Below are 18,883 nucleotides of genomic sequence, written 5' to 3' on the forward strand. Positions count from 1 at the left end.
TGATCTTTTAGTAGCCATTACAAAATTAATTCCTAAAGGCGCCAAAAAGCTAATTTTCCATGAAAGTATCTTCTCCAAAGGTATTGCAGTAGAGCCTTGTTGATTCAATCCAGATGACATTTCATAACATTGCCATCGAACAAGCACATAAACGCAACCAGAGACGACTATTTTTCGAACTTCCGCTGCCGTTGAGGAGCAAGTTTGTTTCACCAATAATCTCCACAAGAACAGGATCCATTTCTAAAATGATGAAACCTATTAGCGTCTCTCACGATGATTAATCTCTTAGTAATCAAGGATACGAATTTTGTAAAATTGTGGCAGTCCAAACAAACCCTTAGGTTCTTGATAATCCTTATTTCTGCCCCTTCATCTGACACTATAAGCCCAAAAGCAATGGCCAATTTTTCACTGTGAACTTTCACCATTAGCTCCTTTTCTTCTTCCTCCACATCGTGCAGAGCTGTAACAGTCTCCATTTGATATCCAGCATTTTTCATTTTTTCCATTAAATTTTCAAGCATCGAGTATATAACTTTTGCTTCTGGGTGGGACTGGTCACTGGATGTAAAGACATGTGGCTGCCCCCTGACCTCAATTAAAGTGCAGCCAGGCATCTTTGAAAGATTTCTTTTCTTCACTATTTGACGAAGTGAAGCAGCCTGGGAGTAATCGTGATTCGTCGAATATATATTTGAGAGTAGAACATGATATCCTACATTGTTGGGATCCAATTCAAATAATTTATCAGAGGCCAAGCGAGCTAAGTTGGCATCCTTGTGAATCATACAAGCGCCAAGCAATGCACCCCATTCCGCAGGACCAGGCTCAATTGGCATCCTGTTTATTAATACCAAGGCATCTTCCAGTTTTCCAGCTCGGCCAAGAATATCAACCATGCATGCATAGTGCTCGGAATTAGGTTTAAGTCCATGGTCATAAATCATTGAACGAAATATTTCTTCACCTTTCTCCACCAAGCCAGCATGACTACAAGCATACAAGATAGAAAGGAAAGTAACTCTTGTGGGTAAAATCCCGGAAAGTAGCATTTTTTCATATAGTTTTAGCGCCTCGTGCCCATGTCCATGAAGGCCATATCCAGAAATCATGGAATTATAAGTCACTGCATTTTTATCATCCCCCATGTTATCAAATAATCTTCTAGCCTCCTCAATACTCCCGCATTTCATGTACATGTCAATCAAAGCGGTTGAAACATAGATGTTGGATTCAAGGTACTCTCTTTTAATCAAATCATGAACCCATTTTCCAAGACTTAGAGCTCCAAGCTGAGCACACGCAGACAGAATACTTGTAACTGTTACATGATTTGGATGAATATCCAGCTTCTGCATTTCATGGAATAGAGAAATCGCCATTTCTGTCTCCCCGTTTTGGGCATATCCGGATATCATGGCGTTCCAAGATGCCAAAGTTTTTTCTGGTGACTCATCAAATAGCTGTCTCGCAAATTCTATCTCGTTGAGCCGACTATAAACGGTTGTCAATGCAGTTGAGACAGAAGAACTAGATACAAAGCCAGACTTTTCACAAAAGCCATGAATTGAGCGATTAAGTTCCAAATGACCAAATGGATAGAACACGGGGATTAAACCAACCACTGAACTTGAGCTTACTTTGTGCCTTGAAGAAACCAGTTCCTTGAACAGCTGAACTGACAACTCAATTTCATTATTACAATTAAATCCAGAGATCATGGTATTATATACAATTAAATCTGGCTTCTCTATTAACCCATACAACAATTTAGCAGTCAAAATATCCCCACATTTTGCGTACAAAGATATCAAACCATTAATCACATGATCATGAAAATGGCAGCCGACCTTCATAGCCAAAGCCTGAACCATCATTCCAGTTCGGATCTCCTGCAACTCAGCCACACCAGACATCACCACAGCCAATGTAGTCGAGTCAAAATGCGTAGTCCTTCCAGTCATAGCCTGAAAAACATGGAGCGACTCGTAAAAACAACAATTTTTAACCAACCCAGAAATCATCGTATTCCAAAGAACCGTATCTGGCTCCGGAATCCCATCAAACACCTTATACGCCTTCTCCATCCTCGGAAAACTAGAATACATATCCACCAAAGCCGATCCCACAAACAAATCTGAGCCATAACCAGAGACAACCGCAAGCCCATGAAGTAAAACTCCAACTTTTTCACACGCAATGGAAGGAAAACCCGAGAAAGCCGCTATAATGAACGAATACGTAAAATTATCAGGTTTCAATGGGAACTTCCGGCATAGACTTCTGTAAAGACACAGCGATTCATAAGGGCTCTCTCTAAGACCTTTAATGAGAACATTGTAGAGGAAAAGGTCGGGTGAATCGATGCTCGCAAAGAGAAGCTTCGCCTGCGCTGTTGCATTGAGGTCAAGGAGCTTCTGAGTGAGTTTTGTGATAATGGTTTGATCATTGGAAAAATTGCTGCGAATGATTTGGGCGTGGGCCTCATTGAGCTGTGAGAGCTTCGTTGTCTGTTTAAGTAAACTGAAGAAAAAGTTTCTGTCCCTTGTAGCTGCTATGGCTCGGGTAAAATGCATTTACAGTTACACTCCAACCTCTGAATAGCGAAGGGGTTCCAAAAGATTTGATCTTTATCGGAGGCCAATGAAGCTTTGAATCGGCTGCCATTGATGAATAGAGATCGGCTTGTTCAGACCAAAGTCGAATCTTGATATATTTGCAGCCATCTTCTCTGGGAAATCGACAAACACCACAAGCCTAAGTACAAAATTTCCCGGTAAATTAATACTTTATCATTAAAAAAAATTATATTATTTATAATGCATATTATACTGTATTATATAATTAATCAATTTTTAGTAACCTATATCTTTCACGTACAAAAATATTTTTTAATTCAAAAAAAATCATTTTAACTTTTAAAACCTATTTTACTAAATCAAAAAATAACTAAATAATTTGTTGATCACAATCAATAACCTATGTATTAAAAAATTAATCAATAACTTAAATATTTTTAAAAATAATTAATAATGTTAACAACTTATATTCATAAATTATTGTGTGTTGCTTGCTAGTATGTAGTATTTTTTTTTTGGTTTACATTATACGAGTTTATAGAGTTTGTTTGAAATTTAGTTAATTTTTATATAAAATTAGGAAAGATTATATTGAAAATATTTACAGTTATTTTACTGAAATTTGTAATTATTTGGAAAATATGTGTTTTTTTTTAAAAAAAAATTATTATTAACAATGTTGCAATCATACCAAGCAATCTAATGATTTGCATAGATAACGAAAAGTAATAATTTGTTTATTAAAACTTACTGCTATAAATTTTATCTCAATTAAATAGCAATAATTGTTCAATATTTGAAGTTTGAACCTCACAAGGTAATAATATATGCCCATCATTGATGACAAGTACAACTAAGATTATAAACCACTAGGAAATTTGTGTTCCGTTCCGACTTCCCCTTAAAATTTGAAGGAATTCATTATCAGCTAAACAATTTTTTAATTTTATCTTATTTATAAAAATGATTGCTCAAAAAATAGTTTTTTTATTTGAAAAGTGTTAGTTCATTTGCTCCAAGCCTCCAAGAGTATCTTCTCCGTTCCAGTGTAATTGCTAAATCCAATCAGACATCCTTGCTCAAGATTTCATCCGCAATAGGGAAATGCGGCAATATATCCACAGGAACCTGGATTTGGTGAAAAATAAATTATTTTTTAAAAAAAAGGGATTTTTTTTTAAAAATAAAATAAAATTGTGTAACACCTCTGTAATCTAGCGTTAATTGAGGCCTATGCATACCTTGATCATTTCCAATTTTTCAAGTGCTGATTTCAATGGTTGTGTCATCATGCAATGCTTCGAAAGAAGGGATTTTGCCGCTCCTTTGTCACCCTTCGCCTGTATCGTTAGAATCTCCCGACTCAAGCACTCGACCGCATCTTCAACCTTGATAAGGAAAACAATAACTCGATTCATTTCAAAGGGAGTCAGAAAACAGGTGAGTCTTCCGCAGATCATACCTTATTGAAGTCGACAGAAAACGTTCCATCATGATGTAGAACAAAGGCGCCCTTTTCAAACAGATAGTTGAATTGCAGTGCTTGTCCTTTCCTGGTCATATCAAGCAGAGTTAGTGGAATGAATTCTTGATGCAAAATCTAGAGTAGGAATACAAAGAAAGATCATGGCTTGGCTTACCCATGAGCTTCCTCTAAACCAAAACGTACTGAACGGAAACAGCCGGCTAGAAACGAGACGTACATAGATTTTATCAGCGTTTTTGGGAGCAGGTCCTGGCCACAGATTATAAAGTTGCATTTAGTATGTCCGAAATTCCTATAGTTTAAGAGGAATACTTCTCAGACTAATGAAAAAGTTTGGTAATATTTTAATATGATAATTTCAAGAATGAAGTGATAATATCACGTCCCTGGCCCACAGGAAACTGTGTAAGCCTCTCCACAATAGACTCTGCTCACAATTAATTAGTATAAAATTGATTGATTCAAGGTGCAAAAATAGATCATTGAATTTTCTCAAAAGTCTCCCACAATCTAATATGAGATGGGTTATTACAAATAACATTCGATTGCTTTCTAGTATTAAACAAAATAGGCTTTGCTTTAAAAAATAAATAAATAACATTCAATCCTGAACGAAAAATGTATGCTGGAAACACTTTATCAATCAGCTGACACTGATTATTCAGCAAGTCAAGATGACAAACTATAATGGTCCTAGAAGAAGCTACAGGTCTCACTTCGCAAAAAGCAAGATCAGAAGAAAACTTTGAAATAATGGAACCATGCATCACCATTCACGAATATGAAAACTTATTTGCTAAAATCCTTATATCATGTATGCAATTTTAGAGAGATGCATCAGTTGTTCAATTGGAATTCAGATCTTCAAATAATGTAATAATTGATTAAATAAATTTAGCTTTTCTGCAAGTAAAACTTAGTTTGACCTCATTAATCATTCCCTACAATTCTCTCCAGTTATTGACAAATAAAAATAAAAGCTTTCCTCAAAAAAAAATAAAATACAGGACATAAACAACATATAGTTAGACATATAATTTCAATCGAGTTGTAAAATATGAAACATACTGAAGAAAAATCAATTGAACAGAAAAAACGTTACAAGACATTGAAAATCTCCAGCTCCTTTTACTTAATATCACACCGAGGCATGGACTATTAGCAAAAATCATAATCGAAGAACGACCATGGAAATGTTATTCAAAGATCATTGTTACCTGGTTAACAAGAAATCTCAAGGCCCAAAGGCCAACGATGTCAGCTTTAGCTTCTTCAAGAGCTGAGTGAAGTTCTTGCAACTCCTGGGTTCATACAAACAGTGTTCCTTTGACTGTCAGCATAAGGGTCAAGGAAAATATGCAGGCGATTATCCGGGGAAAAAACAATGAAAAACAGAGAAAGTCCAGGTTCATTACTTTTCAGATGTATGTCATAGCATCCTTTCCCCTGACATACACATAACATAATATTTTACAGATGACTGAACAATCTATCACTTCATCAAGACGAAAAAAAAAGGATGATTGATTGGAAGGTAGTAGGATCACGTGATTATTGATGGAGAATATTTTTAAAAGCCCATGCTCTAATTATTTGGGTCCTTAAAGACAGTGCACATTTCATGCGCTATACTGAACATATTTGGCACCCATATATCACCTCCATCATATGCAAATAACCTGGTTGAAACATGAAAATGTGTTACAGATGTCAAAATATTCTTGACACATGAGACAGATTCGATCCATTTATTGTTCCAAAACCAGATATAGTAGAAGGGTACCAAAATAAAGGTGCAAGACTGCAAGTCAAAGGAAATTTTAATACAATAACAAATGCAACTGACCAATCTCACTGTCGATGTCTGCCCATTTGGAAGCTGTATTGTATGAGGTCCAATACCATGGCAACACTCGTGACAAATTGTGTGAGTGAAGAAAGAGTCAAAGTCCACATACTTCCTTTGTTCCTCAGCTATGCATACTTCAGAAATAGGTTGAAGAATAAGCTTGAACCTGGCCAAGGGAGGTAAGCTGAAACCTTAACATCTCACAATAAAGCTATATTTCCTAATGATTCCAACCTTAGAGCCCATTCTGAACTTATGTGATAGAAAACATTTAATAGATTACACTGCAAGGGAGGAAGCTGTACTTTGATTCTGAAACATTTTTTAGCATGACCATTGAGGTTCCTCGATCTTTAACTATTCTTTCATCATTTGGAAGATTAAACGCAACTGTCTGTGGGCCCTTCACATCCTGCTAGATGTTGAAGTCATTAATAATTACACATTGTAGAACCAAACACTTATTACCGCATCAAAAACTATAATAAGTGGTCATAACTCATAATGCAATTGAATTTTTTTAACTGTAGAGCAGTTGTAGGCTATATTTTGATCACTATGCCATAATGCAATTACTGCTACCCAACAACAATCATATGGATAGAAAGTACGCCCACAAAAAAACCAAGCATATACAACTCAAAACACTCACCCCAGCATTGTAAACAAGCTGCACAACTCGAATTGGAGCTGCGATAACATCTTCTGACTTGTAAACATCATCCATTGGAAGATTCTTCTCCAGAACCTACAAAGGTATAACTTACTGAAGAATGAATGAAAGACTGAAACGAGTACCGTGTTTAATCACAAGGAACAAATGAATGGGGCACCTGCAAATGGTCACCAAATAATTTGATTTGTGAAGTCGCTTTGTCATCACGAATTCCAATGAAAGCTTCAAAAGTAGCCTAGAGGCAAACAGTATATAAGGTACAACACTAGGGAGAAAACAATCATAAAAACATAATATTTTTGGGTATCCAAACAATATTCTGGGGTTAGTTGTGTGGTCATGAGTATAATTCCATGCAAAATATGTCTAGAGTCATCAGCAGTCATATGACCAGTTCAGGAAATTTTTATGGAAGTCATTGCTTTGTAGCTTGTACCTCTCGCTGAGTTAAATGACTGAGTTATGTGAGCATATTCATACAGGATAGGAAAACAAAAGTAAAGGCAGTTTCACTACAAACAATGCCCTTATTTATGGTGACCATGAAGAATACCTTGTATCCAAAAATTGTGTCTTCATATGTCTCATATGGGCCAATGGTAACATCCAGCTTTGAATCCTTGAAGAGAGAATTAAAAACAAAGCAAATAAATTTTCGGCTCAATGGAGTGTAATCATGAAGGCAAACAGAGCATATCTTAAACTTTTCTACAGAGTCATGAAACGGTTTATAAGATGCTAATGAAAATTATATCATCATAAAAAGCAAACACTAAGAATAACATTTTCACATCTGTTTCTTCCTCTTACATCAGAATATTGCAAGAAATCTAAGTACCCCCAAATTTTATTTTTTGCCTGTTTGTTAATCACTACTCTCTGCCAGTTGCTCAGATCAAGAGTAAAATTATGAACGCCCAAAATGCAAAAGTGGTCATTGTGGTTTCACCCACAAAAGACATGAACAATAATGGCTACCAGAAATGGGCTTTACAAGTTAATCATATACTAATACAACTAGACAGATTGGAACAAAGAAAACAATTAGTGTCAATTAAAAAATATATACACAATGAAAGATGCAAATATGAACCAGAAATTTCCTCATCTGCATCTAATTTCGTGTGTAATTTCAAATTTATGCGGTAAAGTGTATGGTTGAGTGTTTTCTGCAATGCCAGAAATATCATACGCCTCATTCATCCACCAAACCAGTTTATCATTCCCAACGTCAAATAAAATATCATTGCCTCATTTTCAATCTTTTCCCAGAAGTATCTTTTTATCAATCTCTATACTTCCAACAAAATCATTATAATTAATTCAACGTTTCACCAATTCCTAAAAATATAATCATCATATAATATTTTAATCAATAATATACTATACCTTAAAATATCTCACTCTAATAATCATGCATACAAAATTACAAATATGTTCAAACATAAGCTAATAATATTTACTAAACAAAATCTTATATAATTTGATACGCACAGTAAAAACTCTCTGTCTAGAAAATAATGCAAAAGATACCTTTTATCTCCTTAAGCCATTTCTCATAATATTTCTAAAAACTTTTCCTCAAAAAAATAAAAGTTAAAACCAAACATTTGCAATAAAATCTTTCACTAATACAGGAGATTATTTTTTATAAGAAACTGAGAATATTAATATTAGAAATAAAGATGATGGACCGGAGGTCAACTCAACAAAGAACTAACAAATAATAAGACTCCAATCCGTAGAAAGATCAGACACAAATAATGATTTAAAATCAACTGTCGACTGAAACCAACAAGGAACCCTGACCTTAATCTTTTCCCGACAATCTTCAGTTAACTAATACAAGAGATTCTTCTGTTTTTGTCTTTTTGTATCTAAAAAGAATTTAAAAGGTAAACGATCACTGCACTAGCTGTCTAGCTCACTGCACTAAATAAAGAATAACAAAAATGTTCTCCTGCCATATAACTTTTGCCATGAAACTTAAAAACTTTCTCGTTAGAGGGCAAATTTAGCTACAATAATGTTAAAATGAATCATAATTCTGATGAACTAACCAGTTCCATCCATGCTATATCGGAATCATAGTATTCATTTGACAGCAAAGCATCAGCCTTGCTATGCAAAAGTTTCTTCAAACTGCAACAGTAGAAAGTAGAAACCAGCCATCAAAAACCAAGTTAGTGTTGCCCAAGCAATATACCTTATTAAAATATGATGAACAAGCACAGTGCACCTGGAAAAGTTGGTAAAATCCCCAGCTTTGTGCAATAGAAAAGCTATTTTTTCCAAGAAAGAACGGTATTCCTCAGAGTAAGGGACAATATATAGATCATGAGCATCACCAGTACATTCAGATATGGAGGATGATACTGAATTATCCAAGACTCTTTCACTTTCCCTTTTGATAACATTGAAAAAGCCAGTGGCTAATTTTTTCTGTTCCTCTGGGAGACTATTTTTCCATAATTCAAATTCCTACAAACAAGAAAAGAAAATTTAATCTGAGTTGTGTCTTGTGACCACCACAATGGAGTCCACATGAAATGTCACAAAAGTAGATTAAATCGATGTCAAGCCCGATTATCTTTTGTCACACATGATAAATACCATTTTATCCATATCTGGAGGATAAAAATTAGCGCCAGATGGTTTCACAACAGGAAATGCCATTCTATATTCAACACCTTTCCACCCTGCCACTGACTTTGTAGCTTCAGAAAGCAGCTTCACTGCGGAGTCTGCAGTAGTCAAAAAAGCCTCATTTTCGTCCAAACAGGACCTGCAATGGGAGCATGGTTATGGTGAGACCTAGAGAATACCAAGGTTATGAACAGAAAAAGTCAAAGTAAAGATTTCATGAAATAGGAAATTCTAAACCTGATGTCTAGAGACTGTGAACCTGATAAAATTGAGGTTCACCAAAAAATCTAAAGTGAACCAATAGCAACATTTCCAGAACGAATAAAAGTTGTGCTAGTGTTTTTTGTATGCTTTCGAGCAAGAGGATAAGAGGAAAGATACAGACAAATATTGCCAAAGATGTATCCGCACAATAGTTGTACTATTTCCTTGGTCGTTCAAATAATAAAAATAAACAGAAATACTTTAGATTGCCCAGGAAAACGACAAAATCCCCCAAGTTGCCACACATAATCCTCTGGCATAATAACAGACGGCTAGAGAGATATATATGGAGATTATTATGTTTAGCGAACTAGTGGAAGAAATGCCAACTGGTTGTAGTCCTTTGGACACCTAATGATAGATAGTCGAATAGATGCATAGATGGATTATAGATGTATAAAGTATTAGTGGGACTGGGACATAAGGCCAAGAAGCATCATATGGAGCAAACATACCATGGACTCTTGTTGACCAGATAATACATCCATTTCAATTTGTCCAACTGAGATTCATCAGCATGCTGCTCTAGCCAATCTCTTAGAGATGGATTGCTGCACCAAACCTGTTCTCATCAAGATAGAAGACGAAATCTAAATAGAGATTGAGGAAATAGTTCATCAAAGTATTCGACAAGCCAGGCCATGCATGTCAGAGAGAGAGAGAGAGAGAGAGAGAGAGAGAGAGAGAGAGAGAGAGAGAGAGAGAGAGTTTGTGTTTGTGAATTCCATGCCAGCTAAGATGAACAACGGACAGTCTATGAAACAAATAATATGATCCCAGATTTCATTTTAAGAGCCCTTTTGTCAAATGCATTATTCAACCAAAATGTGTAAACTTTTATGTTTGTAATGATCAAGATCCAGGAACAACAGCTTGATCCGTGTCATCATAGTGTCTTATCATAATGATATGAAACTGAATCTGAAAGTTTCAGCTGCCACCTAAGCAGTTACTCGTAATTCCCAGGGAATATTTTATGAAATGATGATTTACACGACCTCAGACCACATGCAACAAAAATATGAAACCTAACTGCAGGTTTTTCAATTAACATCACAACTACTTTGAATTGTGTATAACTGGCCCCATAACCTCAGAATTTAAATAGAAACATAAAAAAAAATCAGAATAAAAAAATGAAGATGAATAATATGGCACAAGATGCTCAAGCTCTAGATATGCAAGTTATTCCACTTGATTGCACCTCAATTTTGGAACATGCATTCTGCATTGAAATTGTTAGAATTAGTTTCATCTGAAACATAGTCATTCCCCCTGTAAAACAGGCATGTATAAAAAAATATCAATTTCTGATATAGTAATGGCATAAAAAATAACCTGATGAAAGAAAATTTGGTCCATGATTCTTGCAGCCTTAATAATTAGTTTCAGGGCGTCCTTGTCTGCACTGCTGAGCCCCGTTAACTGTCAAGCACATGAGAACAAATTAACCAAGTGCGGGCAGCATCTATGAGGTATTTTCTTGATGAAAATGAGTCATACAATATAACAATATTCAGTTTTCTCTTTCGGATCGAAAAATAAAAGGCCCGGTATTTTTTTGTGCTTGCATAAAAAAATTTTACAAATTAAACCACGAAAAACAAAGGGAATAAAAGTGAATGTTATGGCACGCAGTTCCTACAATCACTCTTGGCCAGTGTTCTAAAAATCGGCCTAGGCACCCCGCCTAGGCGCTTAGGCACCAGCCGACAGCACCGAATAAGTGCTAGTCGGCCAGCCTAGGCGTCCTAGGCGGACTTAGGCGGGCCTAGGCGGGCTCTAGGCGGCCTCTAGGCAGCCCTAGGCGGAAATGAATTTTTTTTTTGGGCTTTTAATTCATAAGCCCAGTAAAAAAATGACAAAAAAAAATTATTACCCTTCCACAAAAACCCTTTCAACGTCGTTTCCAAATAAAAGAGAAGAAAAATATGGAGAATAATAAGTAGAGAAATTTATGGAGAAGAAGAAGTAGACCAAATTTGTGGAATTTTATTAGTTATGTCATTTTTAACTCATATTAAATTTGATGTTATCGTGTTGGAGTTATAATATTTGATTTATTATGTTATACCGAGGAATCCGCCTAGCGGTGCCTAGTCCCCGCCTAGGCGCTGGTCTGGCCCGACTAGCGCCTAGCGAATTTTAGAACCTTGCTCTTGGCTGTGAGCATTTGCATGAAGTAGTCAACATCTCGTACACTTGAATTATCCATACATCCTTTGCTAACATTTGGGAGGGGATAAGATAGGGTATCAAAGTTAAACCTCTGCTTCAAGTGATACTGGAGCATAACGATTTAGCTGCTTCTGTAGAATCAAAGCACGTGCTTCAGCATTTTGTTTATACCTAGAATATAAGCAAAAATTATATCATGAAGTTAAATGAGAAGTGCATAAGAGACATTGAATACTTTACTCTAGAGGTGTTGAACATATCATATGACATAAAAATATACCAGAAGAACAGTTTAAAAAATGGTATTTTACAAGCCTATTATAATACAAAATGAAATAAATAAAATTTTGAGTTACTAAACATAGCATATAATAAAAAGTCAAAATACTATAGTTCTGAAATTGACAAACTGCGAATGCAAGGGCAAACAAAAGGGTTATCTATTTCGCTATGGATAAAAAACAAGAGACAATTTGGAGAAAATCCAAAACTCTCCATAGCATACCTTTTTGCCAAAATTTCAAAGAGCTGGCCGTATTGATCATTATTTACATCATAGGGTACATACTGCGGATCTTCTTTCAGAAGCAAGTTTCTATACTCCTCTAAGGAGATATATTTAATGGCTGACACCTCAGACTCCTTCAAAAAGCATAGAACAAAGCATTGGCATCAAAAGGCTTCCATAAGAAAAATAACATGGAAGAGATAATATCAGCAATCGAAACCCGGTAACTGTGGTGATAATACAACATAGATAGGCATTTGATTGAGGAATGGCAATAATAACAGAGACAGAAAACACTTCAGGAATGTTTCGCAGAATATGAAATCACGAGTACTTGGTAAATGCCAGTGTCACTGATTAGCAAGAACTGAATCTCGATCGGCACGACAAAATGAAGTTATTTCAAGTGAAGAAAGAAGTCATTGACAAAAAAGAGGGATTACTGGTGTATACTAGTCAGAAACTCTGCTTAAAAATATATATATGTCGTGAAAAGATAAATGTGAGATGCAACTTAAGCCCGACACAAGTGTGTAGAGTACAATGGATGCTTCAGATACAAAGTAAAAAATTCAGGTGTACCGGAAAAGAATAAAATGAGTAGATACCCCTCTGGTTTCTATTGTCACCTTTTATTAAATTCTCTCATTTTCTTAAATCACTAATAATATCAACCATGAAACAATATATTAAAAAGACAAAACTGTGGGACGACATTCGTTTTGCTAACAAGCATGAGAACATTGTTTAATGTTTTGTAACTAGTGTTTTCTAACTAGATGAGGCATTATGCAAAATTTAGAGAAAAAGGTTGAACATTCTTGAACCGATGAGTTAAAACCTCCTGACCTGTAGAGTAAACGCCTCCAACGGAATAGGATCTATGGTTGTGACAAGGTACACATCATTGTATTCATTGTTAATGAATTTGCCGTCATTTATGACACTGCAATTATATCAAGAACATATCCAAAATGAACAGCTTTGTTAGCAAACATTTGTCCATAGGAGTAACAAATAAGTTGATTTAAATTGATTTCTTCTGCTAATGAACCAAGGCTAACACTATTTTACAACGAAAAAAAAAATGAAATAATAATGGCTAGAAACATGAAATCAAATAACACAACGAGATACGTGAATGTATTTGCAATAATAGTTTTCATGATATAAATATTCATTGATGGATTTAGTTTCGGCAAAAAAAAAAATTTGCATGACAGACGAATTTGGTTATTCACAAAAAGAATGCAAACAGACATTACAGACCTACCAATTACTGATGACTGGTGTTCACCACTGGGCGTGAAAAGATGAAAAGTTAAACAAGATTAGCAGATTACTCATTTTGAGATTTTAGAGACCAACCACTCTTGAAGAAAAACAAATAGTAGTTCAAATGCATCCTTTGGAAGCATAATACCAAGCTCTTCATGCAGTTCCCTCCTGCAAGCATCAATGGGAGATGAGCAATGTTCCCTAATTGAAGTAAGCAGAGATGCAGAGTGCGTCTACCAAGTTATAAGCAAAAGGAGACAGTACAAGGGTAAACAGTTTTAAAAAAAGCAGATAAAACTATGTATATTTTGCTCATGCATTTAAACAGCCTATCACAGAACAGATATGCAGCACCTGGCTTTATCTGTAGTATCTTTGCAGTACTAATGAAATTAACGTTCCAGACAAGTATTTATATTTAGTCAATGTCCAATGCTTCAATATTCAGTAAATTTCATGTAGACTTTTGACATAAGGAATGACCTCTACTTTTTATTATTTCACCATTTCCAAAACCAGGCTTTCCTTGACTATATACTTATGTCAGGTAAATCAGACATCAAAGTAGAAAAGTAAAATGTTTGTACAATAAATCTGCAGGGGGCACTAATAGGAACCATCGTCGAAACTCGATCTCTTGTAGGACCTCAGTCTTTATTTACTGGTCACCAATACTAGTCATATTTATGATACGAAAGATGATCATGGAACATGACTCATTGAATCATAAACAACCGGGAAAGGATGAAACTAATTGAGACTCAAAGCCTCTAACTTTCTGCACTGGCAATGCAAGAAAAACCATTTGATTCTACCATAATCAACAAAAATAGATAAGGAATACCTTGCTGTGACAAGAGAAGAATCACCAGCAGAAATATGACCTGCACTAGAAATATCCCACTGCCCAGGCCACGAGTCTTTGCATTCAGCACGTAGTTGAAGGAGGAGTTCTTGGGTGCTCTCAGCAAATATCCACACATGAACAGCCCGATGATAATCGCCATCTCTGTGGACATCTCCCCTATAGAATCACACTCACTATATAACCACAGGAGAAATATATTCAACAATGCTCGCAAATGGCAATAGATTCTACGGGCGAAGCAAACTTTGAGGATTAAACACCGCGTTTTATAATTAATAACACTTAAAATACAGTGTCAACAAATTTCCATAGCCCACCATGAAATCCCAAAATCATCCCTTGCATTAAAATATAAACAATAGAACTAACATAGCTCATCCTATCGTCAGACGAAAAAGCAAACGACCACAAAAACTCATTGAAATAGAAAGGAAACGAAAATGAAAGAAAATATAAAAACATCCCACGAGCACGAGAGATGAGGATTCAAAGAATACACGACAAAATCAACACTTTTCCTTCAATATCTTCTCATTTTTCACTTTATAAAGAGAAGGGGTTTACCTGGGTTTGGAGATGCCAGTTTTCTCCCCAATTTTGGTCAGTACATCAAGGTGCTCTTCAATATGATCCTCCGCCATTTCTTGTCCGACGGCTAGAGAAAAGAGTGACAGCGAAATGGGTCTCTACATGAGTTGACGATGAATCGGAGATGTTAAATTAAACACATTTGAGTAAATAAGCTTTTGAAAGTGTTTTTATTAAAAAAAAAAAAAAAAAAAAAAAAGCATAAGCAGTTTGAGTGGTGGAATAAATGTTAAAAAGATATTTTTTAAATTAAAACATAACATAAGTCAAAAATTCAAAATTTATGGCTTTTAAAAAGCACTTATTTGAGCTTAAATAAGTATTTTTTAAAAAAACGGCTATTGTAACCAAACACATAACTTTTTAAGAAAAACACTTTAAAAAAATAAGTTGTTTTAAATTATCTACTGTTCCTAAACGATTAAACTATCAATTTATTCTATTGAACAATTTGAAATGGCATGAGTTATTTTTTTAGTTATATTTTAATAGTTGAAATGAGCGGGATCGTAACTCATTATTTCATGAGACGAGTTGAAAATTTATATTGAGTTGTCAATTGTTAATTATATTTGATTGATTGGAACAAGTTATCGTAATTTGTTGTTCGATTAGACGAGTTGAAAAATTCTCAATCTAATCTACTTATTTGACGTGACGGATGTAGCCAAGAGACCAATCCATTTTCGGCTCAGTCTATGCTAGCAGACGGGCACTGTTCAGTCTGTCAGCATCAACAGATCGGATCACGCGACAAATCAAATCATTTTATCTGTAGTTTGATCCAGGCCGTTGAATCCCCACCCAAGCACTGTTTGATGGGGTAGGATAGACTGACCCCCATTTTCATGGTTTTACCGACACTTTTATGTTGAAATGTAAATGATTCCCGATTAATGGCTACAATATTTGGAATTTTGCAATATTAATGATGTGTATTTGTTTTGATATTAGATGCTATCAAATTTTATTCTTAGTCATTTATGGTTTGATTTTTGACAATTGTTGATATGGCAATAACAAGTTAATGCAATACAAACGTAATATAATAATAATATAAAAAAACTAGAATCTTAATCTTTTAAAGAAAAAAAAAAGACAAAAAGCCGACGTGCTAAAATCAAAACTTGACAAATAAAGCAAAGAGAGAAATAAAACAAGATATGGTCTTATTTAAAAAATACTAATAAGTTGTTTTTTTGTTTTTTTTTTCGAAAACAAGCTTTAGAAGCAGTGTTCTAAAAAGCTCACTTAAGCGACGCTTAATCTTGCTTAAGCTTTAATACGCTTGAGTTCGATTAAGCGACCGCTTTTTAGAACGGAAGATTTTATTTATTTTTTAAATGAAAATATTTTTATAAATATGTATATTTATAGTTTAGAACTTAAATTATCTATTAAATCATATATTTATTGTTAATCTAACATTTTATTTAATGTTTGTCTTAAAAAAAATTAAAATTATAGTAAAAATTGAAAACATTTTTTTACGCTTAAGCTCGTTCTAAGTCGCTTAAGCTTGAAAAACTTGAAGTTTGACCTTCACGGTTCGACGCGCTTCACGCTTTTTATAACCTTATTTAAAAAAATAAATGGGAAAGATTCTATGCTTCACTGCATACCTAATGGAGGCAAAAACTCCTATGAGACTGTCTCAAGGGTCATTTTTATGAGACGAATCTATTGTATGAGTTATCCATTAAAAGGTATTACAATTTATGTCAAAAGTATTACTTATTATTATAAATATGGGTAGGGTTGACCCGTCTCACAGATAAGACCGTCTCACAGGAGTGTTACTCCCTAATGGAGTATAGAATCTCTCGAATATATAGATATAATTAATTGCTTTAATTTTTGAATATGAAGTTATTTTTTTTACTTCGAGATAATTGATTATTTGAGGCCATAAGTTATTTAGAAAAATGGGTCAATTAATGTATCTGGCCAAACTACATATCATAATTAATTTCATAGACAAATAGCTTATAGCTAGCTCAAGTCTTAATGCTTCGAATTACATATGCAACTTGCTAGGCAGAACACTTTCAGCCACAGACTCACGCATAATCTATAGAATTCAATAATTAAACTGGCTATAAACCAAGTTCAAGCCACACGTAGTACTGTAGAACTCAATAATTACGTGTTTATTATTGACACTGAAAGAACATGTCGTGCACGTGTCTTTTGAATTGTTTCCTTATTGCATTCAATTTCTATATTTATAGTTTTGCCTTTCTTAGAACAAGTGTTAAAATTGGTAATATCAGTTATATTTTGATACGAAACATTTGATTCGGATGATATATTGTTTTCATACTTTGTAGGTTCTTATTTATGGAAATATATTGAAGATCTATTTATAGGAGTGCTCGGACCGATCAGAAGAGATAACGAGATAGAGAGATCAAGAGAGTGATGTTGGATCTCGGATCTCTATCATGCCCAAGACGCAGCGGAAGTTTAAAATTTTAATTTTGACATTCAAAATATTCTTGGACACTCGTATGGTTTAAATAAAGTTTATAAGGTGTTAAAAGATTTATACCTATCAATCTTAAAAGATTGACGATGGCTCCAACTATTTCGAAACAATTTCGAAAATAGCTCTTGTTGTAAATCCCTACGAACAATCAACTGGAGTTTCACCTTTCTTCAATCTTCGAATCAGGTACACGACCGGATTCCCTGTTCCTCTTCTAAATTGCACTTAAAAGAAGAAGAAATTTAACATTGAGAATTTTGAATTGAAGAAATGATCGTATCATTTCTTCTGTCGAATACCAGAGCCAAAGGAAAGAACAGAGAGCCGAAAAAAGAAAGCTAAATAATGCTTTCAATTATTCCCCTCAATCAATTTATGTAACTCATTCAATTCTTTTTTTTTTAAATATATTATATAATAATATAATATAAACATAAGGTCCCACAATAATATAATATATAAATATATTATATTATATTATATATCTATATATATATCGAATATATATAAATATATATATATATATATATTATGGATCTTTATCTCCAAGTCTTACTTGAAAAAATTAATTAAACCCTTTTTAATTAATATTGCTCTCAAAATTTCTATAAGCCTTTATAAATCATTTATAAAGCTTATCTATCAATCCAGTCAAATTTGTTTATCATAAATTCAACTCTTTGAATTTATTATCTCAACAGGAACAGGAAAACCAGTACTTGTGTAACCCTCAATGGTTCAGGGATACAGCTAGTTGTGGGTCCAGGCTTACCCTTATTAGCCTCATTCTATGCATCAACTCCTTGATCATAAAATGTCCGAACTCATTTCTGATTTAACCCATCGAATCATGGTAAGAGCGTTAAGTAGCACCGCCCCATGATTCCCTAGGTATCACTGATAGTGCCTGCAAGAACCAGTCGATTATGGTTAACGTACAGTACAGTCCCTTCATCTCATATATCCCGATCGAAACTGCAACCATTGGTTCATCGAGGGTTGCACGTGAATTTCAATAACGATGTGATGTCTTTGAGAATACATAGTGGCATCGCATGTGTAACATGGTAAACAATTTACTCTACTACACATCTTACACTCTGGCCAGAGATTCCATGCACTATTATCTCATTTTATCACATAGGATATCCACACCCATAGGTGAGCGGTGAATCCCCGACTACAATGCATTGGCTCCTACATGTGTCGCAACTGTACCCAACCTCGCCACCTGATGACCCTCATGGAGTCGGTAAACGAGTCAAAGTAAAGTCCTAGCATGTAGAGCCTCAGTGTTGTCCCGGTTCGTAAGGACTAATGGTGTACAACCATAACCACGGACTTATCCACTCGATGAATGATAACCACTTGGGAAGTCCGAGGAAGGGTAGTTCAGTGAACTCATCGTATGAGCACCAATCTGTATGATTGAACATCTCTATGTCCATACCAATGAAACGTGGTACACATCA

At 34.8% G+C, this 18,883-nt stretch overlaps 2 protein-coding genes across 5 annotated transcripts; both read right to left on the reverse strand.

The window, feature by feature from the left end:
- Positions 1-37: 37 nt before the first annotated feature.
- LOC140872822 (pentatricopeptide repeat-containing protein At4g30700) lies at positions 38-2,741 on the reverse strand. The gene has a single exon (XM_073275719.1). The coding sequence runs from the start codon at positions 2,577-2,579 to the stop codon at positions 210-212; it is 2,370 nt and encodes a 789-aa protein (XP_073131820.1). The 5' UTR covers positions 2,580-2,741; the 3' UTR covers positions 38-209.
- A 561-nt stretch (positions 2,742-3,302) lies between these two features.
- Positions 3,303-17,689, reverse strand: LOC140872819 (nudix hydrolase 3). 4 transcript variants are annotated; one of them, XM_073275715.1, is made up of 22 exons: positions 17,475-17,689; positions 14,900-15,021; positions 14,312-14,491; positions 13,558-13,635; positions 13,039-13,135; positions 12,187-12,323; positions 11,771-11,852; positions 10,842-10,928; positions 9,959-10,065; positions 9,207-9,378; positions 8,833-9,074; positions 8,654-8,735; positions 7,147-7,212; positions 6,751-6,828; positions 6,570-6,665; positions 6,223-6,329; positions 5,915-6,083; positions 5,286-5,369; positions 4,223-4,317; positions 4,045-4,135; positions 3,824-3,970; positions 3,303-3,710 (listed from the first exon to the last, which is right to left on the reverse strand). In XM_073275715.1, the coding sequence occupies exons 2-22, from the start codon at positions 14,974-14,976 to the stop codon at positions 3,648-3,650; spliced, it is 2,337 nt and encodes a 778-aa protein (XP_073131816.1). In that variant the 5' UTR covers positions 14,977-15,021; positions 17,475-17,689; the 3' UTR covers positions 3,303-3,647. The 4 variants fall into 4 exon arrangements, 3 of the variants coding, with proteins under 3 accessions (XP_073131816.1, XP_073131815.1, XP_073131817.1); XM_073275714.1 differs by lacking the exon at positions 17,475-17,689 and having other exon boundaries at positions 14,900-15,055; XR_012147922.1 differs by lacking the exons at positions 3,303-3,710; positions 3,824-3,970; positions 17,475-17,689 and having other exon boundaries at positions 4,093-4,135; positions 5,286-5,398; positions 14,900-15,055.
- Between the last annotated feature and the right edge of the window lie 1,194 nt (positions 17,690-18,883).

The sequence above is a fragment of the Henckelia pumila genome, unplaced genomic scaffold (assembly GCF_033568475.1).
Source record: "Henckelia pumila isolate YLH828 unplaced genomic scaffold, ASM3356847v2 CTG_477:::fragment_2:::debris, whole genome shotgun sequence".
NCBI lineage: Eukaryota > Viridiplantae > Streptophyta > Magnoliopsida > Lamiales > Gesneriaceae > Henckelia > Henckelia pumila.

Bases quoted from the DNA above. Each gene is read 5' to 3' on its own strand.
- LOC140872819 (XM_073275715.1), bottom strand. From the start codon at position 14,976: ATGGCGGAGGATCATATTGAAGAGCACCTTGATGTACTGACCAAAATT. The intron at 9,379-9,958 runs GTATGTTTGCTC...CTCCCATTGCAG, and splicing joins CTGGTCAACAAGAGTCCATG to GTCCTGTTTGGACGAAAATG. The intron at 3,711-3,823 runs GTATGCATAGGC...CACCAAATCCAG, and splicing joins AAAAATTGGAAATGATCAAG to GTTCCTGTGGATATATTGCC.
- LOC140872822 (XM_073275719.1), bottom strand. From the start codon at position 2,579: ATGCATTTTACCCGAGCCATAGCAGCTACAAGGGACAGAAACTTTTTC.